The sequence below is a fragment of the Falco rusticolus genome, chromosome 4 (genome assembly GCF_015220075.1).
Source record: "Falco rusticolus isolate bFalRus1 chromosome 4, bFalRus1.pri, whole genome shotgun sequence".
In the NCBI taxonomy this organism is placed as follows: domain Eukaryota; kingdom Metazoa; phylum Chordata; class Aves; order Falconiformes; family Falconidae; genus Falco; species Falco rusticolus.
The window spans coordinates 57,905,719-57,933,697 of record NC_051190.1 but is presented as its reverse complement, the minus strand read 5'-3'; the positions used below and the strand labels follow the sequence as shown (position 1 = coordinate 57,933,697).

General features: G+C 41.5%; 1 protein-coding gene across 1 annotated transcript in view; it reads left to right on the top strand.

The window, feature by feature from the left end:
* Positions 1-4,854: 4,854 nt before the first annotated feature.
* PRKAG2 (protein kinase AMP-activated non-catalytic subunit gamma 2) overlaps positions 4,855-27,979 on the top strand; it is a 223,293-nt gene continuing 200,168 nt past the window's right edge. Inside the window, exon 1 of the mRNA XM_037386868.1 lies at positions 4,855-5,473. Coding sequence (XP_037242765.1) covers positions 5,342-5,473 — 132 coding nt within the window. The 5' untranslated portion in view covers positions 4,855-5,341. The remainder of the gene's footprint in view (positions 5,474-27,979) is intronic.

Here is a 27,979-nt window from a genome sequence, read left to right as displayed (position 1 = left end):
CTATGGCTCTCTATGTACCAAATTAATCCGTTGTATGGGCCTACTAATTTCAAATGAAGGCTTCTGAAATTTTTTGATACGCAGGATTAATTGTCAAGCTGCAGAAGATCTGCAACCGAGACCCTTTTAGTAAAGAAAATTCAAAAACCTGCCCCTGCCTTTGGCCGTTTGGAGAGAAATTAGCAATCACATTAAATTAGAGAAACAGCCTAGGAAGTTCCTGTTAAACTGCTTCTCTCTCACTTCCTCTCCTCTGTGTTATGGTCCAGATGAGAAGATATCTTGCTGACTCAGTGGATGAATCAGTGCAGTGGCTCTGGAGTGACCAGCACACCAGCAGAAATGGTGTGAGCAAGAGGGAGAGAGCTGTAGGGCAGAATGGCTCAACTAGAGCGAGCAGCTTTAAAACAGTACCATGTGCGGCTGGCTACAGTAACCACTTGTGTACCAGAAGGCATCTAGCAGCCTGGAGAGAAAGTACCGCCACCTGACCACACAACCTCTCTCCTTCAGCATAAAAGTTTATCAGTCTTTGCTGCTGTTATGTTCCTAGGAACCTTGTGGGGACCAGAAGTTCCTTTCTCATTAACCACATTATCTCACCTTACTTCAGCCAGTTAGGTTTGCTTGGCAGGCTTGCAATTTCTTCTGTAAGTTTCCCCATGGAAGACCATCTCTTTTTATTTGCAGTTTTGCTGCAAACAATGCAATTTATCTGCAGATCTTCATGTTGCCTATATTCTACTTGACTTGAAACTGTTCCCTGCGCTTTGCCGATTGTCAGCATGTAGCAGGTGAGAGTGTATCAGCAGACAGATGTAGGGGTGCGTGCCCTCTCTGGACTCTGCAATAAAGACTTGTGCAGGGATTGCTGCATTCCTATACTGCATCATGTTAATTACATAGTGCTGTTGATTAAGTTAAGGAGCCCTATGCAGCAGGGTTAAATTCAGTCTAATAAATGTGTTAAACAGAAACCAAACAATTGACTTCATGCATGCTCAAGAAACTGAGTGGCAAAGTGGGGAACAGAGAGAGATGGAGAAAAAATGGAAGGATGAGAACAAGAGGTGGAATATGAAGCAGAGCAGAAAGGGACAGGCAGAAGAGCTGCAGAGACCAACACGGACATAGGTTAGCATAAGAAGAAAATAAAAAGAAAAATAGCTGTGATGAAGCATACTAGGTGCTGGGATATCAGATACCAGTAACAGCCAGACAAGTTCTTGGGCATCCAGATTTCAAAACATACTGATTTTCAAGGATTTGTCTTTAAATCCTGAAAACATTTTAAAAAGGTTTGAGAGTCCCAAGTAAGCATATGTGTATACATGTACATAAGAAATAATGTAGCTGATCTGAGAAATTACACTATTTATCCTGGTAAAATATAGGCATCATTTTTAGTGGGAAATTTAATCCCCAAAACTGGGACTTCTGCAGGTTTTTGTGGCTACAAAATACTTATAGATTGCTTGCATGAAAAATCTACATTCAGTGCTCACAGTAAGATTAGTATATGTCATCTGAAGAGACAGAACAATAATTATTTTCACAGATAGTTTTTTTCTGGAATAAAATACATGAGTGCTTGGCAATATTACTAACAACAAACTTTAAAGCATTAGCAAAACAGGCTGGTTTTAATAAAGATTTAAAAACTACCAACAACTCATAGAATTCTCCCTGTGCACTACTTTTTTCAGACACACTTTTTCACTTAAATGAAAAGTCTTCAAAAAAATCTATATTGCATATGAAATTTAAGCACAAAAGTTAGCTGGTGACATATTATTTTACTTACGGCAGCTACAATCAATACAACCAAGGCTCAAAGCAAAGTTTTATGGCTATTTTATAAACTTAGGAATGTATTCTGGGAATTTATAATGGAAAAATTGACTCAACCTGTATTTAAGGAATAAATAGGGCAAGTCCTATTATGGGGTGTAGTCAAAAATGTCTGTGCTACTTCTGCAGAGTTATAGGTATGGCTTGGTCATAGGGAGAGTCGAGGTGGTATTAGGGAGAGGCAAAATGTGGCTGGTGTGTTTGAGATCTTCCCCCCCACCCCCCCCATGCATGAAACCTTTAAGTACTTAGGGTGATACTCTCAAAAGTATTGTGGTACCCATTTGTCTGTGAAAGGAGTACTTTAGATGCTTAAGTGCCTTTGAAAGCATGGTTGTCAGTGGTCAAATTGACAGGATTTAATGTGGAAAAAATAATTTTCATTCTCATTAAAAGTGTTTACCATGTTGCTTGTTCATAAGGTGGCTGCATTTGTCCCCAAAAGATAATAAAAAATAAGGGTAAAACCATGATGCCTTACTGTCTAAAATAATTGCTGATTATTATATAGAAGGGTCTTACTGCCACTCGATTTTATGGGGAGTCAAGCTCCTGAAGTCTAGCAGCTGTAGGAGGATTTTGGCTTTGGTTTTGGTGTGGATTTTTTTTTTTTTATTGTGTCTCTAATCCTCAGAGCTGCAATGAAAAGTTTAAAAATATGACTGGAGGATCAAAGGTCATATTGGGCATCTTAGAGGATCAAAGGAGAAAATTAAGAATAACCCCACATTGTGCTATTACTGAAGTTATAAATATGCTTAAGGCAATATCGTGATGGGAGGGTGGCTGATTCAGGGGGGTCTTTTAGGTTTGGGAGTTTCGTCATACTGCTTCTATCTTAATTCCTGAAACTTATTTTACATGATCCACCATTATTCGTATGAATAATCGACAAGACAAAAAGGAATGAATTTAGATTTTAAACACTAAATGTAGAAAATTAATTATAATATTGTAGGAAACAATCCTGCATGAATAAGAGAATGGATTATATATGGTAGATCTTATTCCACCTCAAATGTTTGTTAATTTAATAAAGAACACCCAGGAGATCTGCTTGCTTATGTTACTTAGTGCTAAAATAGTTCTAAAGAAATTCTACCTTGTTTTTCCCTTATTTTTTAACTTTCAAGACTATACTAGCAATGAAAAATGTCATGACAGTTTTTTGGTAGACACATTTATTAGTAATTTTCTCATTTCTCAATTCCAGGGACCAGTCATTCCCATACCCCTTAGCAGCAGCACTTCATTGGTAGAAGAGCGTATATAAATGCAGGGGGAAAGCAGGTGTTACAGACCCACTCCTCTTTTTTTGGTTTTGGTGTCTTTTTTTGGGAGGATCGCTGGCTGCCCCAAGCACTCTTTACTGTTTGGGGAATTCTGCTTCCTCTGTCCATGTGCCACTAATATCCCTTTCCAATCCGGTGACAATATTGTCAACCCCTGCAGTCTCGTTTATGCGTTTGTTTCCTTCCATGATGTCCTGTAGGAACGTATAGGACAGTTATATATGTAACATTAAAGCAGAAGGTTCGTATTTGTATTTGATTCTGTATGGTTTTAGAGAAGTTGCTACAGACTTTATGCCTGAACTTCCTTTGCATCTGTTAAACCCTGAGACTTCTGTAAGAAGGGAAATAGGCCTGAATTCTTGTATTTCTTGGAGAGAGCCATCCCATTCCTATATTTTTTCCAGAAGATAAGATTTTAATGGAAAACACTTCCGCTTCTCCCCTCAATGCTTATAAACCATTGGTTTATAGACTCCTATAAGATTTGTTAGAGGTAATATGGTGTAGGCTCAGCTGTGCATACATGCACAGCTTTGAACCCAGTGAAAATCTGTGTTTAAGTGATGTGATCAAAAGTCTGGGGCTGTGATGGCCTTGGTCTGAATGTCAAATTCAGACAGTGTAAGATGGTGCAGAGATTGTCAAGGGAAGAAGAGTCACTTCTAAACCAAAAACCTCCTATTTTGATCCAGAATGTATGTTTGTTATGAAAACCACTTGCTGTTTTAAAGCAAAGGCACCTCTCCCTTTGCTGTCCAAACCTCTCAGCCCTGAAAGCCTGCCGGGCAGCAGGGGTGGCATGGGCATGGCTTTGCGCCCCGCCGCCGGTGCAGCCACAGGTGACGCGGGTTTGAAAGCTCTTCATTTTCTGATCCCCTGTAACGCCGACAGCGCTTGCCCGCGGGGTGTGAGCCGCCTCTCTCACCCGGCTGAATTGCATTCGCGTTTGAAGGCTCTTTGGAGGGAGGGAGCAGAAAAATCACTGTTCAGGGGTGGACTGGGGCCCTCCAGGACTTGGCACAAGTTCCCCGGCAGCCCGGGGAGGGGCAGCCCCGACGGTCCCCGGCGGAGCGAGCCTAGCCGTGCCGCTGGGCCGCTGCCCGTGCCCAGCGCCGTCCCTGGGGCCGTTGCCCGTGCCCAGCGCCGTCCGCCGGGCGGCGGGGCCGCTGCAGCCGCCGGGCCGGGCTGCGCAAAGCCGGCTGGCGCGGGGGTGCTGGTGGCCCGGAGCGCGGCGCGGTGGGAAGGGGCTGCCTGCGGGGAAAATAACCCTCCCGTAGGGCACCACCGGGAGAAACCCCGGGGGGAGGGAGGTGAGGAGTCAGCCTGTGAGGTCGGGAGGGACAGGAACCGCGCCGCTTTTGTGCGCCTTTGGTAAGGTGAAGGCCAGCCTTTTCGCCCACCCCCGTGCTCCAGCAGCCGGGGGGATGCGGGCACAGCCCCCGCACCCCCCCCATCGCCCCCCGAAGGGCTCGGCATGGCGGCCCGCACACGCGGAGGGGCGCGGGGGAAGGTTGTGTTGTGCTCGCCTTGCACTTCCTGGCGAGCGGCCGGGGCTCCCGGCGGCGCCCGACACCTCCCCCCGCCCCGGCCGGGCTCCCCGCGGGCTGCGCCGGGCACCGCTCCCCGCCGAGCCCCCCGCGGGGCATCCGCGCTCGCCCCGCCGCCCGGGCCGGCCCGGGCCGGCCCCCCGCCACCCCCGGCCTGCCAGCAGCCTCGCCCCAGCGCCTTCCCCTTTTCGGGATTTCGTGGCGTTTGGGTGTTTTTTCGTGTTGGAGTTGTTTGGGGTTTTTTTTCAGTTTCGGGGAGAGTGCGGCCGGGCTGGGCGAGGGGAAGGAAACTTTCTCACCCCCCCTCCCCAGGATGCTCCGGATATTTTTGAAAGGGCGGAAGAGTGAGAAAGCGAGCAGCGTTTGTAAGGGCATCTCATGCTCTTGAGAAGGTCCTCCCTGACACCTCGCTGCTGGGATTAAAGACTGGAGCTGGAGAAACTCCTCCCCTTCCCTCTGCTTCTCCACTCCCCACCCCCCCCCACCCCCCCCACCCCCCCATTTCCCAAGACTATTAAAAAAAAAAAAGAAAAGAAAAAAAGAAAATAAGGAGCCTGGAGTAACTGCGGCCGGTGGGACGGTGGGGAGACGTGGAAGAGGAGCTTCCTTTTCCAGATCCATCGCCCAGCACCACGCCTGAGTGAAGGGATGGGAAGCACTGCCATGGACAAGAAGAAGGATGCCTCCAGCAGCAGCAGCAGCAGCAGCAGCTGCAGCAGCAGCAGCAGCAGCAGGAAAACCTCCAGCCAGAAGAAACTTATGTTGCGAGTGCACATCCCCGTAAGTGGCTCCCTCCTCTTCCTCCGCTTGGGCAGCTGGCGTGGCTTGGGCACTGGGGCATGTTTTTCTCTGACATATAGCGCTGGGAGAGGTGTTTTCTGCCGCTGAGGTCTGAAGTTTGGGGCATGCTGGGCTGGGGGGTGTAGCCGATGCAACAGGCAAGTCCTCTCCATGTGGGGTGGGTTGGAGCATGGGGTCTTCCCCTGGTCTCTGCCCCCCGTGCAGTGCTGGAGCTCAGGGTGCAGCGACCGTGGCACGGAGGAGCGAGGATAACTCCAGCTGCACCGCTGCTCCCCTGCCCCGGGCTGTGGGTTTGGTTCAGTATGGCTCATCCAGTTCACACACAGACTTGCAGCGTGGTTTAGTAAAAGGGCTGTTCACCCCCAAAAGCTGGTCTCAGCAGCCCCAGGTTTGGCTCTGGGAACTGTCCGTGTCCTGTGACTGAATCAGTGTTTAATCTGACTCTTCCCTCTCTCGAGACTAATCCACATCTGAATTTCCTAGCACCGGGGAGCTCGGGGCTCTCTCAGATTTGGACTCGAGCACTCTGTTTACTGCTGAAAGAGCAGGGACAGTTGTATTGCCTTGGTGGAGCAGACTAGTGAGCTAGGCAGTTTGTTCACGGACTGTTTTGTTTTGTGTATTGACATTGTAAAGAAAGATGCAAGAAATTACAGTATGTAGATACAGAATAACCTCAGACCAAAAGTTTCTTTTTATTGCCAGTGAGTACTAAAAGGCTAGCTGGCTCTGGCTTCGGAATTTATATGCCTTTCAAAACTTTGGTTATTGTTTTTGTTTACTATTACGATGTTTTTGTTATCTATGTAACTATTTAGCTTTTTATTCTCAGTCCTGATACTCTTTTGGGTTTGGTGCTTCTGGCAAGAAATGACAAGAGTCCCTGTATAGTTTTCTGTGAAAACTGGGTTTGGTTTTGTTTTTTATTTTTATTTTTTAATCTCTTTATGTAAGAGTGGGAAACAGTCCTACACATGTCTCTGCCAGCCTATCAGGGAGGAAAAAGATATTTCTGGTTCTAAGTTTTCCTTTTGTTTTAGGGAAGAATAAGAAATCATAGCAAATTTATTAGGTGTCTTGAGTGTGTGGAATAAAATGGAGGAGAAATACATGGCTCTTCTGCGGATTTCATTTTTCTCTGGAGAGGAATGCAAGCCCAAGAGCCTAAGCCAAACTTCTGGAGCTCTTGTGTGCATTCAGTACTAGGAGAAATGGGTCTTGTTTGTGCTAACATGGGTGTCGCCTACACATTTGTGACTGGAGTTTTTAGGCAATAATCTTTGCCATGTTACCAGTAGTACTTCACAATAGAGATGCAAAATACACCACACCAAAGCACCACTCATCCTGCACACCTTATTCCTTTCCACCCTGTCTGCTGCATTGTCTCTGCCATTTCTTTCCTCTTTCCATCGCTCCCCTCGCCGCCCCCCCCCCCCCCCCCGCCTCTGACTCAGTCTAGCCGGGAACTTCGGTGCAGCTGGATCTCCACCTCTGCTCCAAAAAGCTGCATTTTCTGCCTGCTGAAGAGCTGTAGCTGGTTTAGGAGATGCTGCAGTTGCTGCAGGTTTTTACACAATCCATCTGGTGCTTTTGAAATACCTTCTGACCACCAGATAACTCTGACCACACCAGTACTTGCAGCAATTTTGCTCATTTTATGGTTGTAAAGCTAAGGTAGAAAAAACGCCTGAGTACCTTGTTTGCACTTAAGCATTATTGACAGAGGAAGGCTAATGCTTTTTCTTAATTGCCTCCCTAAGCCCACAGACAAACTTTCTTCCTAAGTGTTGCCTTAGTTCTGTCTTGGATGGAACATCAATAATAGTGGGCCATATTTTTTCATGTTCATTAATATCTTGGCTTCTTTGCTGTGCAGTTTGTCATCTAGGTAGTGGTCCTTATCCAGATACAAGCCTGTAAACGCCTGATATGGCACTGAAGTTGACATGAGTTGTTCACCCAGCTGGAAGAAATTCAAGATTTATTTGGTAATGAGATAACACCTTCCATCTCTCTCTCTCCCCAAAATATGATTCCCCTGTTCCATTCTGCATCTTTCTAGCATCCCTGACATGGACTATTGGGCCCAGAGTCTTTCAGGTTGTACTGACATTTTCGATGGTTTTCTGTAATCTGGCAGAGTTTAAATATGACCAGCTATAAGAACGAACATTTTTCTCATTCTCCTCATTTGACAGTGCAATCTGCATTTGAAAAGATCCATTTAGACTGTTTTTTTTTCTCTTTCATAACGTTTTCTTGGCTGTTGTTTTGAAGCATCATTCCTATTATTTCAGTGGCGCCTGTCAGTGTAGCTGTAGTTGTCAAGGGAGCTTTCACCAGACAGTAATTTTTATTTTGTTCATCCTCTTCTTTGTGTTGCTGTGAGATCATGTTTATTGCTGAGACATGTAATTCTTGCTCATTGAGATCTTCAAATTAGGAACAAGAGAAGGACTAAAAAGGTCTGAGTAGGAAGGGAGAGAGGAGTCAATTCTGAAAGAGAAAGCAGTGGGACAAAAAGGTACTGTTGCGATGCAGGCTGTCCTAAAATGTATTTATTAGTCATGTAGAAATTCTAACTGAAAAAGCAATGACAAATATTGTGGGGAAAAAAAAAAAAAAAGAAAGGATAATAATCCAAAATATGCTACAGTTAGGTTAGAGGATTGCAGAATAAGAGGTGTGCCTGAAAAGAAAGTTGTATGCTTTTATTCCTTCTCCCATAGATTTTTTTCTTTTTTTGGTTTACCCATGACAGTGGGAAAAAATGGATCAATTGAAGAAAGCTGGTTTTGTGTCTTGCAACACTCCAGGGTATTTCTCAGGTACATCTTTCTCAAGCAAGAACAAGACATGATACAAAAAGCCTGGAAACACTCAATTTTCACCTTCTTTCTGTGCTCAGTCTCCTTTGGCACAAGTGGGTGGTGCCCAGCCCTTGCTTCTGGGAATAGCGGTAGACCACTAAGTTCCTGCCAGTTGGGTTTCCTAGCTGCTCTCAACTCGGCACTCAGTAGCCAAGAGTAAAGCGGGGGCCACTCTATTCTGTTAGTGTGGCAGGGAAGTATTTGCTAAATTGCTGGACTGATTGGAAAAAGTTTTTGTTTTGTTGTTTTCTTTGTAAATACAGAACCGACTAAACCCTAGTAATTTACATAGGCTATAATATAATTGCAGGAGCTTTTGTAAAGTAGAGGTCATATCAACCTCCATCTTTCCCAGCAGCATGTTCTGAAGTCTTGAAATTAGAGATGCCTAAATGGAAATTTCTGGTCCAAATATCTTTGAAAGCTGCTACAGATTTGAATAGAAACCTTTGCTCTCTGGATGCATCACATCCGTAATATGAAGACATTAGCGTTATAAAATTCCTTTTTAAGTCATTAGAAGTTAATGATTGGCCATTGCTTTGAACATTTTAAAAACTGTTCTAAGATGGGATGCAATTGTCTGCTGAGCAGGAGCTCACAGCAGTGAGATTGGTATGTTCTTTTGTCATCTTGCAAAATTGATCTATTCTAACGTTGTTACCGTTGTAATCCTGTTGCTGAAAAAAAAAAAAAAGGGAGAGTTTCTGCTCTTGCTTACTTTGAATTTCATCTGGGATTATTCAGTCAGTGCCAGCAAAGTTATGTTGTATTTACACTAGCACGACTGAGGGCAGGACCTGTCTCGAGAGCTTCACCATGGCAAGTGCCAAGCATCTGCTGGTCCCAGCAGGTAGAAATTGCAGAACCTTGCCACTTCCTTGGATTTTTCCCAAATATATCACAAGGTGACTTTTTATTCAAAAGAACAAAGAGATTTTTTCACAAGGATGACAAAAATAACATCTGCAAATGAATATAAAAACATCTTTCAGTTCAGTGAAGTGGCTGTTGCCTCTGGTACTTCAACCCTGACAGCAGAGTTGATGCATTAGAAGCATGCTCTTGGAGATCATGATCCTTTATTTTCAATGTCACACAAACACCTCTGCACGCTTTCTCCCATCTCTTTGTCAACTTCTGTGATTTTGAACAGACCCCTCAATGTGCAGATTTATAGCCGTTTCCAGGCCTGTTGTTATGTTGGGATGCCAGGCTGAAACATCAGATGGCTTAAATATTTCTAACCTGATAGATGACAGTGATGTTCTGACAGCTAGTGTTGGCTTGGGCTCTGCCCCTCCATCTTGCTTTCCACATTTGCAAAGTCATTAATGGCTGCATGCCTAAGAAATCACTGTGAAATGATTTTGTTCTGACACAGTTTTTGCAGGGTGCTTCTTGTCTCCCAGTAATTGCTGGGTGGGCTGATAAGAACAGCACTTCAGTTTAGGGATCACTTTAGGAAGCTGTAGATGAGGAATAAGTTGGTTGATTCTTTCAAAGAAGGTGAGGGAATCAGCTTCCAGTGTGATCTAGGCATGAAAAAAATGTTTGTTTTCTTGGGAAAAGGAGGTGGGGGGAGAGCGAGACAGAGGAGAGAGAAGTATTTCACTAGAATTAAATCTGCAGCTGTCCTCCTCCTTGCTATCATAGGGCAGACTGAGTTGTCCTGAGCCTCTGTGGCCTTGAAGTTTAAATTTGGATTCCTCCCTAAAGGGCTGATATATTAAGGATCCGGAAGGGCAAGGAGTACTTGCTCAGGAGTGTTGAGATTGCACTTTGAATCTATCTGAAGGAAAAAAAGAAAGGATTCATGTTTACAGTCATAATAGCTGCTGCTGTAATTAGGGACGTTCTTAGTCTTTTTTTTTTGTTTTGTTTTAAAGCATGAGACAAACTAATCATCAGCTTATTGAAAAGTACTGCTTCTTTAAAATATCACTTCTTTGGGTAGGAGATTCTGCTCCTAAATGGTCTCATCCAACCTCCTTTGTATATACCTGTGAGCCTGTGAGGACTGTTGGCTCAGAGGAATGTGAGTTTGCTTGGAGGAATAAGTCATGAATGTGGAAGGAACCTCACAGAAATGTGGATGGTGAGACTTACGGCCTCAGGGAAGGTTACTCACATCGTGCTCATATTGGGGGAATTACTGAAACAGAAGAAAATTGCATGCTTCTAGAGGGATCAAGAGTGAAGTGGAAGGTAGTGGTCTCCACCTGGGAGGTTACAGTGCCTGTTCACAGACCTGCACCACAGTGCATTCAAGGGAGCTGTTCAGTTGTGACTGAAAGCAGAATTTGACTCTGAAGACAGGATTCAACAATCATTTTGTTGATGATGTATGGACAGTCATCGAAGTAGGTTGGTGTGCCTGTCTGCTGGTTTGGCAGGGCTAACGGGAGTAGAAAGGAGCTAAAACTGTGTCACCATGGTGGTTGGTAGACCAAATTATGGACATTCATGTTGAGTAAGTACCACATATAATCCTCATCCCTTTGAAGAAGAGGTGAATTTATATCAAAAGGCATCGCATGCATAGGGACTAATGAAAGAGCAGAGTTGGTTACAAGAGAAATGAAGCATCAAGGAAGACATTGGTGGCAGACAGGAGATGTCACAGAATATGTCTGTCTGGCATAGAAACAGCGCCTTAGTGGGCTAGGTTACCCTAAACCGATCATCACGCTTTGACAATTAGTCTGCTTTCAGGGCCTGATCTAGTTGCAGAGGACTGCTGTCTTAATTTTCTGTAGACACACTGGAGAAAGTGTTATGGCCTAACAAATACGGAGAGTTGTGCATGTCTTCAAAGACAAAAAGAAAAAGCAGCTTGAATGTATCTTGGATGGAGTATGTTTTTTCTCCTGGAAAGGAGAACTTAGGTATACACATAAATATAAGATGCCATCAATAAATATAAAGTATTATTGTTGGGTTGGTGATGCAGTGCTATGCTAGTAGTGAACGATTTCTAGTATTAGCAGTGAGTTGAAACAGTGATGTATATGACAATTTCTGCAGCAGAATGCTTTTTGTGTTTATTCTTTAGGTAGTTGTAGAAACTGGAGCATAATGCTTCAGTTTAGTGTTTGCTTCTGTAATACTGTCTCTCTTAAATTGCTTGCATATAACTACATATGGAATCTTTAAAGCATGAAAGCATTATTTACACAGTAGAGAACCAAAACATAACATGGTAGTTCAGTTTTTGACATTGAGGATTCATAGAATGGTACATGGCGTGCTTTAAATTTTCGTATAATTTAGCATGACAGTAAATTACATTATGTAGGCATGACTTAGTAGGATGCATAGCCAATGCATTGCAGTACGTGTTTCATGGTTGTCATTTATATCACACACCATGATTGTTCAGACCTTTATGGTCATTATTGCAAAGGGTGCCTGTGACCCTCTGCTCCAAAACAAGAACCTATGTCATAAGCTGAAGACTTAATCTATTTTTGCAATCAGGGTGATAGAGCTATATGCCTTTTTTAAGTTGCTGGAGAACACATTAATTGATCTGGATTTTCATTAGGAAGAAGCATGTGCATCATAAGCATTATCTGTCATGTTATGAAGCCTTTATCATCATTTATTCACAACAGGCATTGTGCATTTTGCGGTTACCTTTTCAGTCAGTAATACTGCTGGAACAATGAAAATAAGAAAATACTCTCCTTCTGCAAGCTGAAGAAAGAAAAACTGTCTGAGTGGTCAGAGTACTGTCTTGCAGCACTACAAATCACAGGATTTTCCTGCTCAATTGTAGACTTACTAGTGGTCTTTTATGAATGACTGAAGTTCGGATCTGGTTTGTGGAAGTTACATGCCTGTTGATTCCTTTAGAAAAGTTTGGAAACACATTTTCCATGGAATTAGAGAAATCAATACTTGGTGAGCCAGATTAGGGGTAACATTTGAATCCAAGCATGAAGAAACATTTCAATGAAGGCAAGCTGTCCATAGAAGAGGTATAGTTGTAAGAATATGATGGATTAAACAGGTGCCATTAACATTGCCTATAGCCTGCCTAGTGGAAGAAATGGATTGTTACCTGCATGCCACTTATTTTTAATGGATCTACATGGACACTGGGAAAGACACCTAGAATTATGCACAGAATACTGAAGCGTGTCACAATGACTTATGTTTTTGCTACCTAGCCATAATCATTGACAAATTTCCACAGATTCAGGACTGTTCTATGCCTTTACATAGTTCTGCATTTAATATGTTTGCTAAGCCTGTGTTGCCTTGCATTTGATGATGTGGCCTTTAAAAGGTATACCTTCTAAGAAGTGTTTTTAAAGAATTGTGGAATAGTTGAGGTTGGAAGAGACCTCTGGAGATTGTCTAGTCCAATCCTTCTGCTGACCGGTCACTGCAGTCAGCTACAGCAGGTTGCTCAGAACTGTGTCCTATCAGATTTTTAATATCACCAAGGATGGAGATTGCACAGTTTCATTGCTCTGAAGGAATGCATTTGGGCAAGTGAGAGCTCCTTGAGAGTAAATATAGTTCAGCCACTACACAGGCACATTGAATTTAACTCTACAGTTGGTTGGATCTTGTCCCAGAAGCATAGAGTCCATGTGGGGAATGAAGCTGGATTTGATTGTGTAGTGTAGAGACTTTGAGAAAAGCAGGCTCTGAGATAGGAGTTGAAACTGGAGGCACAATAGTGCCAACGAGGCTTGTGGAAGAAAGGGACGGTAAGGAAGAGATAAAAAAAGGTGCTTAGTCAGTGTTATCACAATACGTATGGGAGTTTACCAGCTTCTCAGTAGAGCATTGCATCTTCTGGAATGTGGTTTTCATCATGCGTTGTCATTCCTTCTGTATAAATTAATTAGAGGGGGATTTGCTGTTACTGAGTATTAATCATGGCTTCTGTGTTGGAAGTGTGATCTAAACCAAGAGGCATGAGGAAGGATGTTCGGGGTTAAGAGCACTAAATCATCGCCTAGCTGCCTGAATCTCTGTCTGGTGTATTGCCTGAGGTTGGGCAGAGAAGAGTCCTTGACGTAAGCTTTGCATTTCTGAATGGCTGAAGCTTGAAGTCCACAAAGAATAAACTTTTGAAGTATCACTGTGCCACACTGAAACACTGAAACATCTTAAGGGATGTTCTTTCCATCCATGACTGAATGCTGTTGAACTAGATGTCTATGCATGCATAAGGATCCATATGTTAGTAAGTCAAATTCTCTGAAGCATTTAAAGCCTTGATAGATGTTATAGACTGGAGGCAGGTGAGAGGAAATGACATTGTCCCTGCAGTACTGATATTCAAGTAGGTGGCTGGAGTTTAAGCAACTTGCCCCATGTTGTGCAGGAGTGTGACAACTGGACTCATGAAGTCTTGAGACCTAGTTCACTTTTCTTAACCTTAAGCCCCATCTTTTTCCTGTGGTATTTGTCCTATAAAGATCCATGTGCAAGCTCAACCTAAGTCAGCAATGATGGAAAGTGGTTTTCCTTTTGCTTTTTGAAAGTAAGTGTGATGTGAAAGGATTCCAGTCTAATGTCTATGGACAGTCATGCAGTGTTCTAAAATAACACTGGTAGGGACTCTTTGGCAGACTGATCAGGAGGACCAAGGACTGAGTATATTAGATAACTTAGGGGAGACTATTAAATTCCAGCATCCAAAGTGGTACTTCAGTGAGCGTGCCTAATTATCACACCCTCCATGTGGTTCATGTGGTTGTTGAACGTTGTGAAATGTTAGTCTTTTTGTTTGTTTGTTTTGGATAGCTGATGGCACATCAGTTGTAGGGTTCTTGAAACAAGGCATCTACAGCCATTTAGCATGTTGTCATGTATAAACTAAAGCAGATGGAGTTTCAGACATCTGAAATAGCACTTTACCAGCCATGTTCATCTTACAGCACCCTCCAAAGAGTTTGCAGGCATCCTGTCTCCATTCCAGCACTCCACTGACTTGTCTTTCCAGTTTTTGGAGCTGGGCATTCCCCGGTACTGCTGCTAGCTAGTGCAGGAGAGAGACTACTAGCATGGTCTCAAACACTATCTTCTTGGATACTCCTTCCGCTAATGCTAGATCAACTCTACAGTTTTATGGGAAAATGGAGAGCTTCTGCCATCTGAGAAGTTGAGCCAACATTATTCATAACCATAAGATTTATAGCCTGAAATGAATGGGAGGTAGAAGATGTTATTCAGCTGTTCCTTTACCCTTTTATTTAGCTAGTTGGTGTTAAAGGTAAATACTAATTTAATAGACTTCTTTTAGTTGGGTGACAATTAATTATACATTTTCCTTATATTTTTTATGTTTTTGAGAATGACTGTACATGCTCTAAGCTATGCAGAGGCAGGAGGGTACATGCCAGCATTCTTCTTTATAAAGCAATACCAGTAATGCAAAAACTGCAATTACTTCAATTATTTTTTCTGTATTGTGTACTTCAGAGTTCTGGCTCCTTTCACTGTGGCAGACCTGTGGAGGCATCATCAGCTGGCATGCAAAAGTCACTGTTAAATGAACTCTTTTGATTTTCAGCTGTAAAACACTGAAGTCAATAAAAGAGGAAAAATGCCTTACTTACCCATGTACAATAGCAAGCTAGTCTCCATTACTTAGTAAGACAAAAATGTTTTTCACCCAGTATTTATCAGCTGGCCTATGCACCTCAACCAATAGTTACCAAGGCAGAGCAAGCTGCTATTCACCGGTTGGCTTTATTAACAGACTATATGCATCCTCCCATCCCACCGTAATGCTGAATAAAATACACTACCTTACCGTGCCTTCTTAGGTAGCCACCAGATTTTATTTTCATGGTATTCGTTGTCAGATAAAATGAGTGGTAACTTGGTAAGCCTTGGTAACTCATTCCCTTTTGATGTCCATCTGTCTATAATCCGAGATCCAGAAATCAGAGACCAACAGATGACTCAAGTTGGCTTGAAATGCCATTCACAAGATTAATTCTTGAGGAAAAAAGATGCTAAGAAGCCTAGTAGTTCAGTAGGATGGGATTTTAAAAAGAATTTAGGCACATTAGATCCCTTTGCAGTATTTGAAGATCCTATTAATTTAGCATCAGGATGTCCTTAAATACATTTGAAAATCAAGCTTTACGTCTTTCAAGCTTTCAAGATGCCATCTTCCCTCTCTGCTATTTATACCTGTATTATGAACCAGAAACTGATTTTCCTACTTGTCCACTCCCAATAACATTCTCTTTCACCGATTGCTAAAATGGAAAAAAACCCAACAACCAACCAAAAACCCCCAAGCCAGATGCTTGTTTTTGATGAAACAGAGATTGAAAGTAATACTAGGAACTAATTTGGGAAGACATAAATAGCAGCTGTTCTCTTGATGATAAAGACTGAAACTAATACTGATACTTTGTGCAGTGCAATCCGTTGTGAGACATGATAAAGTCTATGTACAACCTTACATTGGACTGAGAGTGACTAAGTATTATATACGATAAAGAATTCAAAAGGAAATTCCTTTTCTGTTCCCTTCAACTTTTAAATGTAACTTGAGAAAAAGCTGCAATCATTTAAAATTTGAGAGGATTTTTGATTTATATATTTTTTACTTGGCTAAACTTTTAAAGTTTTGTGAACTACTGTAGGCATTTAATGTGTTTAGACTCACTGTGGATCGTTATTTCAAATTTACTTTCAAATATGACTGTTTTAAAAGGAAAAATATGTTTTACTGCCATAATCTGCATATACTTTTTTTCAGCGTGTTTATGAAGCAAAGATATTTGAGTTTAAAGGTATTTCGAGTTCTGCAAGGCACTGTCAATATTGCTTTGTGAGCTGCTGCTTGTTGAACTCACTGGAGAGAAATGGGAGGACACAGAGGAGCTAGCTCCTCAGGTCGTGAGGTGGGTTAACCAACTTAGTCTTTGAATTTTCACTATACGTATCAGCTGTAAAACAAGCTTTTAGCCTTGACTGTACTTGGGTTGAAGTAACTGAGGAAGAGGCACGCATGTAAAAGCGAAGGTTAGTGATATCAATGGCAGTTTAATGGATGAGAGTTGGAACACACAGGCTGAACATCTGGGGACATATGTCGGGGGATCACCTTCTCATGAAGGAACAGCAAAATCTAATTTCTCTGGACTTTAGCAACAAAATGAGAGGAAATATTAAGTATACACTCTAAGGGAACATCCATTTTCAGAGAAGATATTTCTAAGAGTTCAATTGCAGAGAGCAATATGTACCTTTGATTATGTTTTATGGTTTTGAATGTTCTGTGCACTTGACTAGGTTAATTTAAAAAACATGTAAAGACACAAGTGCAAAGCCTGTGTGTGTGAGGGGAAACATCCCTGTGTACAGCTGTTTACTATAAGCTGAATACATTCAGTGTGTATGTACAAGCTGGCAAATTGCTCATGTTGCAGAGAAATTAACTGTGATGGAAAATGCAGTAGACAATTAATTCAGGAAAAAAAAACACATTATGAATATGCTTCTGCCTGATGTTAAAACATCTGGATTTAGTTTCTAGCTGTAATAAGATTGGTTTTGATTTCGTATCCTGTGTTTTAATGTCACAAAGCAAACAGAACAACGGGCTGACTTTGTATCTTGACCTTTAGGCCATTTTTATTTCGGTGGGGTTTGGTTTTGGGTTTTTTTTTGTTTGTTTGTTTACAAGACTAAGTAATTTAAAGTCTGATCACCTGGGGTATTGTGCTAAGAGATTAATGTATATTTATTTGAGTCCTATTATCTCAGATAGTCGTAACCAGGACTAACTTTCTTCTTCCTTGTCTCTGTCTGCTTCCCTGCATAGAAGGCAGTTGCTGTAGAAGGCCTCCAAGTCATGTCATGTCAAATAATGCATGGTCTTCAGAGCTCACTGGGGGAGAGAAAAGTCTGGGAACAATGTGAGCAGGCACAGCCAGGCACTTCCACTAATTGTTGATGTGGACGACAGAATACAAAAGCAGAAGGAGGGAGGGGGAATGGAAATGTGTCTTGGTGTGGAAACGACTGTGTAAAAACAAATACGCCTGGGCTTGTTCATTGGGAATGTACATGTTGCACAGGAGAACTCCCACAACAGGAATCCTCTGCTTTAGTCTGCCCCTGCCAGATAATTTTAAAAAGTTACTTTTTAAATTTATTTACCTAGAGGTAAAGCTTAGAGGCTTTCTTGGCTATTGAGCATGTGGACTTCAGCAACCATGAATTGTAACAGGAAGAGACATTTCGACTGGTAATGGGTCTGAGCCTTCATGTCCCGCTGCCCTTCTGCAACACTTGCACTGTTGGAGAAGTCACAGTGCAAACTGTTGCTGTTCACAATAGGTCTCCCTCCAACCCTGATGAAGTAGCAATATTAAACACCAGCCAGGCAGCCTGGCAACAGTGTCTTGTGGATTATTTTTTTTTTTTAATTGGTTGGAAACAGGAGTGCTGAGGTACTAACAGACTGGCTCCTGTTCTTACCTCTGCCGCCAAGAGTGGTTTCAAAGAATGTTTATCAATATAGTGGTAGGCACTTTATATATATATAAAATACAAATACATATATATGTATATATTATATATATATAATAATATATGAAAATGTGCAAATTACTGCTGAGTTCACTTGAAACTATAAGTTAAGTTTTGGTTCTAGTTATTTGGTATTGCCTAAATACTGGGAATGATACGAGTGACACACAGGGCACTTGCATGTTCATCTATGCCTGAAAGATGACCATGCTGAAAAGTAAGTATTTCTGCAGTGAAATGCAACAGCTGCAGTTAGTAATCAGCACAATGCAACACATTTGGTAAAAATCCAAATGCTTACTTTATCCATTTATTAAATGAGTTGAAAATGTCTAACTGAACCAAAAACTATTATGGAGGCAAAAGGAAAGAAAATGGCCAGCAGAAACACAAATTTGTTGATTATATAATGGACCTATCATTAGTAACTTGATTATGACAATGCACTTGCTTTTTCTCCAAGAAAGATACTTGTTCCTACCAGGGCTGATTGAACTTGAGAAGCAGTTTGATTATTGCAGAGTATGTTTTAAATGGAAAAGGATAATAAAGTTAAGTAAGATGGAAAACTACTTGCTGGTAGAAATATGATTGCTGATAGCATTGCAGAAAAGTGAGAATGCAGAAATGGATGGTTTATCCAAGGAGTTAGATTTATCTCTTTTTAGTTAAAATTATGTAAATTCAGTGATATGAAAGTTATCACGAGGAGAACCCTGAAGGCTGATGATGGCTCAGAGTGCAAATTAAGTTCATCATATGAAATTCTTCACAACAGTCCGTTGTGGTGCTTCTATTTTGACAGGCAGGATTGGCCTTGCAGCAATTACCACTGAAGATATTCATCACTGTAGTGTGGAAATCTGACTTCCTGGCACTGGGCTGGGAACTTCATTTCACAGTGATCTCCTTAACATCTTTGCTGACTAAGACTAATTTTGAGCACGTTGCCAAAAGGTCTTAGTTTCTCAGTCTTCTTCCTAGTCTTCCAGTTTTCACATCAGATTTCTCTTGATTATGTGTTGCTATTTTTGTAAGCCTGTGATCCTGAATGCTAATGGGAGCCACAAGGGGGACACCCACGGTTAGAATTTTAGGGGACTTAAATAGTTTTCTTTTTTTTGCTTAAGTGACCTGTTTGGTGCAGATCAGGGAATGGCTGACCCTGCTGGACCAAGATTTCCATGTATGAGCTGATCACCACTAAATATACTGAGTATGATTCTGGTATTACTTGCCTTAGGGGAAGTATTTTCCCTGTTGTCACTGAAACTGCTGTCATCAGTGGGGTTTGAGATGGAGGCACTATTTCTGCATGAGGTGAAAATGTTAAGATTTCATTATGGCTCTCTGCAGGTTAGAGGGTTGGGACAAGGAACCACATGAAGCTTGTGAGTGTATAAAGTATACATGAGAGAAGTATGGAGTAGTGGTAAATACCTCATCAATGGATACCAAAATATCAGTGGGGTTTTTTTCAATTTTGCAATAGTTCAATGTGACAAACATATAAGTTTCTTCAGGGTGTTCTGCTGAGAGCTTTCTCAACAATTTTTTCAGTACTGCTTACCACAAATCTTAGCACATTCAACAGGACTGTGCAGAATGCCTGATACAAGAGATCTGCAATGGAGATGGGAGTGTGAAACCACGGTTATAGTGGTAATATATGGCTAATGCTATGATTCACCCTCTCAGCTATTCTGATTGTGTTACAACTGTAATTCTGTAGCTGTGGTTTCTTCCAGTGGTCTAAATGGGGAGGCAGGTAAGAGGTTGAACTCACTGCGAGCCAGAAAACCTAAAATATCTCTGTGAGTATTGGCAAAGTGCCCAGACCAGAATAAATATGTTCAGCCTTTCTTTTTCACATCCCCCTAGTAGAGACAAAATACAAAAAGGCCAAACAGAATTCTGACAGACTGTATTTTGTTTAAATAGAGGCCTGGTAACTATATGAGATCAAGAGGCAGTTATAAGGCTAAGTCCTGTACTTTACATGGATTTATAACAGTCATATAAATAAAGTATGTATTTGTGCACAGGCTGAGGATTTGTAAATTTGAACTGTTTTATGTATGTTTGCATAATATATGAGGTTTTTAATGTGTAGTACATACACTTGGCTAGACTTTTTTTGTTGGACTCATCACGGTAATGTAATGTTTTCTTTTCTGACCATCGTGTCAGAATTTATCACAATCTATTTAATAGGAAAAAAACTTCTTTTTTCTATCCTGGTTTGCATACAAGGCGAGTTCTGAGGAAAGCTTGACTTCTCCAAGAAGCTTCCAGAAGTTCCAAGAAAGGTTCATTTCCATCTGGTAATTAATTAAAAATAGGCCTGAAGAAGTTCCTCTTTTTCTTTCTAGGATATTCTGTCATTCAGGCTTTTCAGCACTGCTGTCCAGTAGTCTAACTGTGTGTCATTTTACAGAACTGCTCAGAGAAGGATCTGTGATACCAATGGAGGGACAGGACTTACCTCCAGTGGCTGGAGCTGGTGTTCTTGGTCTGGCACATTGGCTGGGCTGCACAGGACGTTATAATTTTGGGAAGGAAATTTAATTATATGTTCTGGCAGTAGCCTTAACATTTTCTTGCTCTTGACTTTTTATCGTTGGGAAATTACATGTAAAGCAACTGCAACTACTGCAACATATTCGTGTGTTTTATATATAACTTCAAAGCACAGCGAGTATGAATGTTCATCTTGGTTAAGTCTTTTCCAAGTATATGTGTTCATTAAGCTGTCCATAGAAATTCAGTGAAACATAAACTCAGCTATTTCTGGTAATTCATTAACAGATTCATCTAAAACTTTCGTTTCTGAATCAGGTCATGAATGTCCCATTTCCTCACCAGTCCAAAAATACACAGTTGGTTTGGTGGTTAAAGCGAAGTCTAGGCAGACTGCAAGCAACAGTGTAACCTCCTAACCGCAAGCTTGCTTTATCTTGGATCCAGCTGTGCTTCCTCTTCCATGTGTCAGGGCTGTAGAGGAAGAGAATGTCCCTGAAGTATGAAACATGGCAGTCTTGACCCTAACACCCTGATGGTTTTGCTCTTGGAGGGAGCATGTAGCCCAAACCAAGCGCTTGCTCCACTGACCTTCTGGCAGTTAGTTACTTTGGCTGGGTACAGAGTATGTAGAGTAAACTCTGGAACTGATACAAACCTCATATGAGAAGCTCTAAAGTACTTTAGAAATTATGTTTTGCCATGTATCACTGACATATAGATAGCTGTGGGACAGAGATCACTAGGTGTTTCACTGGTGCTTAGCAGTACTAGGAAAATTTATGCAGGAATTCAAGAAAATTACTTAACCTGGAATATCTGATAGGGAGGACTTTGCCAAAAAACATAATGTGCTGAACAGAGCTTGGAGTCAAAATTCATTTTCTAATGGAAAGTGTCATGAGATCTTGAATGGGCACAAGTGGTTTACTTCTCTATGTCTAGAGAAAAACATGTTTTTGTTCATTCCATATAAACTCAAGTTCCTCTGTAGCACTTTAACTGCCTGCACTGGCTCTGGTTTGGAAGGGTTCCTAGTAAACCAAGTAATACCAATGCCCTAAGGACTTTAAATCTGAAATGTAAAATATCACCAATCATCAGACTGTTGATTCTTAGGTACATGCAGGATCCCAATATCCCCCAGTCTCATCTTGTTATCTATACACTATTCAGTTTATCCTCTGTAGATTGTAGCTCTTATTAGACAGGTGTACCTTCTAGTATCAACCTTTTGTGCACTCAAGTTTTCACTTACACCTGAAACACAGGGAGACTTGCTTTATTTGAACTTACCAAAGAAGTGGACCCTTGGAGGATATCCAGGTTTTTATTGATGGGGTATTTGATCCAAGTATTTGTTTTAAAACTCTCCTCAAAAGAAAGCCTGGTGAGAGAGCCAACATAACATAATTACCCTAATGCACTGCCCTCCTCCATCTCCTTCCTTCTGCAAATTTCAAAATGTTTAGTAGAAATGTTTGAGTTAATAATCCACATGTTGCCCTGGAAGTATAATTATTTCTGATTTAAAGCTTGGAAAGCAAAAAAAAACCCAAACCCACAAGTAACTTGCCCAAGTCTGTAGCAGTCTGTAAAGTAGAGCTCAATGGTTCCCTTGTCTTATATGTAAGCTAAAAAAACCCATCATGCTTAAAGCCAAACTGTTCTAGGTAATTCTGCACTACTAGATGTCTTGGCCAACTCTGCTCCTGATTCTACAGTGACTCTGTATGGAGCTTTTCATATATAAGAACATAGCATCATAGAATCTTTTAGGTTGGAAAAGACCTTAAGATCATCGAGTCCAACTGTAAACCTAACACCACCAAGCCCACCACTAAACCATGTCCCCAAGCACCACATGTATGCATCTTTTAAATGCCTCCAGGGATGGTGACTCAACCACCTCCCTGGGCAGCCTGTTCCAGTACTTGATAACCCTTTCGGTGAAGGAATTTTTCCTAATATCCAATGTAAACCTCCCCTGGTGCAACTTGAGGCCATTTCCTCTCATCCTGTCACTTGCTGCTTGAGAAAAGAGACCAGCACCCACCTTGCTACAATCTCCTTTCAACTATAATGAGGCTTCCTTTGGCCTCAGGAGTGATGAGGCCTGTTGCCAGAGTCCTGTGTCAATGGATTTACTGCCTTTGGTTGTGGATGAAGTCAGTTTGACCCAGTTGAGGCAGAATCAGATAGCACTATGAGCCTATGGCTCCCCATAAAACATCCCCTTTCTGCCATTCATTGTTGTTACGGCTGATGGAAATAAGCCAGTGTTAAATAAGGGGTGGGAAAGTATAGCCTTGCATTAAACTGAGTACAGCTGCTCTTTTGTTACTCAAGTTGTATGCAAGGGCAAGCAGTGTTTTGGCATGCTCTTGGCTCCATAAAAGCACTGCTGAGGGAGCAACGGAAGTTACTCCCACTATTTTAAAAGACAGGTCACCAGACTCCCAAAGTTCCAGCAGCTGATGCCTCTGGAGAGCTGTCTGTTCCCTAAGCCCTGGGGAGAGCTGAGGAAGAGCGTATGCTGTGAAGGACGCTCTCACCGTGGGAACTTTGGTTTGAACCTGGAAAGACGGTGACGAATCAGTTCAGCATTCTCCCAGTGAGGACTGGTTTTTCTCTAGATGTGATAAAAGTAGTTTTCCACATGGCTGAGACAGGTGAAAGTAGGGACCATATTGGTGGCTGGTCAAATGCTTGAAATACCAATGATGTATATTTCTGCTCCTTTTCCTATCCAGTATCAGAAAGGTTTGGTGGGTTGGTTTTTTCCTTTCTATGTCATGGTTTACTTCTAATTTCACTTTTAAATCATTTCCTTCCTCTTTCTGAGCTTCTTTTTCAAATCTATTAAAAAGAAGTTTCTTTCAGATTCACAGAAATAGTGTTTGCTTGCTTGCTTGCTTTTCCAGGTTATGCAGTAGGTTACGGAGATAATTTCTGCTTGTTGGTTAGTTTACATACGTAGGATCGTCTTGATTCCTTTTTGGAGTCATTACACAGCTCTTCATCAAATCTTGGGACATTTGAGACTCTTGTATAAGCAGGAGATACATTTTTATGAGTAGTATCCTATGTTTGTCATGTGTACATGTACAGGGGGGTTCTTGCATGCACCCATATTTCCATGTGTATTTTTGCATATAATCCTTGCAGCACATTTGATGTGAGGTTTTTAATAAGCACCAGAAGCGTGGCATTAGGGAACAAGGACATCTTATGACAAGTTTAATATGTTTTGATACATTTTTAGCAAAAGAATATGGTTGGCATACTCTGAAGACTGAAAGTGTTGCTTTCTGACACACAGCCACATGTTATGTACCTGTCTCTTTCCAAATTTGGAAAACAGGTCAGAATTAATCTTTCTGAATCATAGTATATTTTGATGTTGACCCTCACATTATACACAGAATGACTCCTTTCCAGATGTCTGCAGCCTTTTCTGATCTTCCAGTCATTAGACATCTAAATCGTTTCTGTTCTGCAGATCTCTCAGCAATTGGGTCTCCACTATAGGAGCGGAACTTACTGAGCCTAGAAAAAAATGGTAGATATTATTATTATTCCTTTCCCTTCTTGCTCTAGAAGATGCATAAAGCAAGAAGGAGCCTTCTTTAACCTGCCATTTATTTCCATTTCCTGCCCCGTAGGAAAATCTTGTAGGCAGCCCCATCATACCTTCCCTGTAATAAACCTAATCAGTCTGAAAAGTAGCAATGTTACTTGTTCTCATTAGAGCTTCTCTCCAGAATGTCACGCTTTTTGCTGCCTAATTTCTCACCCAAATTTATCAGTTTCTTTTTTCTAATTGCACCCACAAGGTATACTTTATCTCCCTTCTCCCATGTTGGTGTTTATCCTCCTTATGTAACTTTGGAGAAGGATTGCATACACTCTCAGCTGTCAACTGTGAAACTAAACAAGCCACGCTCTTTTAAAAGTCACCTCCCACAAGAGAGGCTCTGTGTTCCTTTCATCATCAAAATAGTCTTTTGGTGTACCTATTTCGAGCTGAATTAACCTTTCCTGAGCAGATGAACAGAACTGTACACATAATTCCAGATGAGTTTTTACAATGCTTACATATATAAATATATATGGTATTAAAGCTTTTTATCTGCTTTGGAGGCTTCCTGATGCATGCTCTAATCACACATGCTTTATCCATAGCAGCACTATAGTGATAGCTCCTAGTTAACCTTTTAAGACAGGTACACTTTAGTTTGTCTCCATCCAGCTGTTGAATGTTCAGGTTTTAGACAGAATTTTAGTCCATAAGTATGTAATTTTGGGATTAAACATAATTCATTACATTAAATTGATTAAATTAACCTGATTTATGTTCTTACACTCCTTGATGTTATCCAGTCCTTCCTGTGAGATATTCTGGTGCTTCTATTATGGAGTGAGCTCAGTAGCTTGGTATCATCACCAAAGTGTCTGGCTTAGCTAAAACATGTTGACGTGGTTTACCTAGGTTTCAGTAAATTGTTTCATGGAAAGATTATTGCTTCTCATTGCACTATGGACTTGAAATTCCTTGTTGTCCTCCATGCTGCCTGGGATGCCAGCAGCACAAGAGACTCCTCCTTACTCTCAGCTCTGATAGCTGGCACTTGAGTGGCCCAATGTGGTAAAGAGAAACAGCAAGAGGATGTACGGGGGGTAACGGAGGGTTTGCTGTGTACAAACTAAATCTTGGAGGAATTTACTAAGAAATTGAGAGTTCTCTCCCACAGCTGTCTGGCTTATCAGTAGGCCAGAGTTGGGCAGTCTCACAGGATGGCACAAGACAGACCTGTGTTACTCCGTGAGACGCTTCCAGATTTCACAGTCATAGTGACAGTGATCTTTTTGAGTCAATTTTTTTAAACTTGATAAAGAATTTATTTTTCTAAATCTGCTGGTTTTATCCTGATTTTAGCTAAAACTTAGCCTGAAAAAATATACATCTGAGGGGAACATCTGTCAAAGTTTGTTGAATTACAGCCCACTAAAACAGGAGTTATGTTTGCTGAGTATTTGTATAGCATTTGCTATAGATTATATAGCCTATAGATGTCTTGTTGCAGAACTATGTATGAAAATAGATCATTTTTGTGCAGGAAGACAAACTAATTGCCTGGCCACACTGTTAAGACAGTATTAAACACATTTAGTTAGGGCTGCTCCTGTCATCTTTGCAGCAGTAGTAGCTGTCTAGAGCTTTAAATTTACAGTAGAAAGTAATTAGAGCAGGTGGGTGGGGTGGATGTTTGGTGGTTTGGCTAAAACAACATGACCTTTGGAGCTAAGTGTGCTCATACTTTGGTTTTACTCTGTTTAGGGTAACCTGCTTTTCACACTTTTATTGACAGTGTATGTAGTTCTTGAAAGAAGCTGAGCTCATTTGAAGTAGAAGTTGCTCAGGTTCTGCTGCAGGGTCTTCTCCAGCTGATTTGAGAGGCTGATAATGCTTGGAATAATTTTTAAAGCTTTGTTTCCTTTTTATTTCTGCTACATTTTACAAACTTTCCTTATTCCCTGCTTTCCTGTCCTATCAATTTGTTCTAAAAAATTTCTTATTGCTATCTGTTTTCTCTGGTCTCTGAAGGATGTGAGTTGTCCTTTTTCAACGGTGATATTCAAGGGAAATGAAAGGATAATACAAGATCTGAACAAATAATGATTCCCTTCCAGCAGCATTACCAGCCGAATTGGCTTTCAGCTGCATTGTATGCTGAAAACTGATGACTTACAGTTGGCTAAAGCTGACGGTGGGGCTGGAGCAGCTGTGGTATAGCAGGATGGCAGAAACTTGCAGGAACAACTGGTTTCATTAAAGCTGAAAAAGAATGTCATTTTCCCCCCCTTCTTGTGTAAGTAGGTGCTCTGAAGGTTTTCTTGTGCTTAGATACCTGCTGAGAAGCAGCAAGATTTCAAGAACAAAGCTGATTGCATGTATGTAAGCTAAGGTAGTCAAATGTTTAAGTCATGTATTTGGTAATGCTTATGCTTTAGTAAGGTTTTTTTTTTTTTTCTTTTCCTATGGATGTAGTGCTTCTGAAAAAGTTGGTGGATTAACAGCCCTGTATTAGTCCATTTATCCAGAGAGCAGGTACTGCGTGGCCCCTGACCTGGCATTACCTTTAGCTCACCAGACAATCTAGATCCCCTTGAGAGGATGCTGGTGTTCATTGTGGTGTCTGTTCACCCCACCACTATCCTGTGGAGGTCTGAGAAGTTATGCCTTGCTGAACGCTCTGATAGTTTTCTGTTGCAGGCTGTGGAGCATTTGAAATTCAACCAGGTACAAATTCATCTCGTGGCACTGAAGCTGATTTATGAGGGCACAGTCTGGGAGGACTGCATGGCATTTGCTGTGTCGAGGGAACTGTGTCTTTGTGGCTGGTGATTCTGGAGAAAACCCAGTGGCTGCTCTCTTGACTATATTATTCCTACCAACTCTTCTTTCTGCTCTGCTGCTATTAGGACCAAGGGAGTTCTACCAAAGAGGATTTTCTTCTGGGAAAATGCATTTTTTATGCTGTTACCTAGAGTCTTTTCATCTATGCTAGCAATGTTACTGCTGCGTCCCCTGGGGCTGCAGCACATACCCTGAAATGTGTCAGTGTGTTGCCATAAATGCTGAGTGCTTCGTTGTTTCCTTAATCCATGCTGACTCCATAGTTTCTGGGTATTATCAGCGAAGTGCTCACCTCGGTAGCAATTGCGTATGGTCCACTAGACTTATGTTCTTGCCTGCATCATCACATGAGGTAGGGTTAAAACTGCCTGGGTCCTCTCTCCAAAACAGAGGAGAAAACAAAGGGGCAGGAAGGGTGTAAGTGGCTTTTCTTATCAGCAAAAAAGAGGATTTGTTTTGGCAGACTAAGCTGCTAATGCTGAATGACATAAAGAAAGAGATAAGAGGGCTGCTAAGTCTTTGAGGGGGGTTGTGGGGACAAAGTGCACTCTCCAAGGAGGACACAAAAGACAAAACAAAACAAAACCAAGGCATTTGTGGAAAGAAAAAATAAGCCTTTCCAAGAGGAAGTTTAGCAGAGAAAATGGGCAGCAGGCAGCAAAGTTATGCTATCTACATCGAGGAAGCCAGGGCCCATAGAGGCTGGTGAAGATCATCCACCAAGTAACAACAGATAAGATCCCATCAGAAACAGAAGAGAAATTTGGAAGGGTAAGGGGCCTAATTTTCCTTACCTTCCTACAAAGTAATTTACTATAGCTGCACTGCTTGGAAGGGTTACTGTATTAGAGTATGTTGTTCCCATATAAACTCCCTTGGCTTCCATTGATTGGTAACAAATAAGTTTCCAAGGCCAAAGGTGAAAAATATCTTCTATTGATGCTGCAGTTATTTCCTGAAAGAGAAAGAAGTATATTAATTACCAGAGAAAGATATCCAAGACAGAGTGTCTTTCTCGAAGAAGGACCAATAAATGGCTTTAAGTATTTAGCTGGGAAGCCTAAATCACCTTCACAAAACATTAAAAAAAAATTTGCAGTGTGATGAAATTAGTTGAACAGACTGAAACAGAGTTGGCAGAAAACCTAG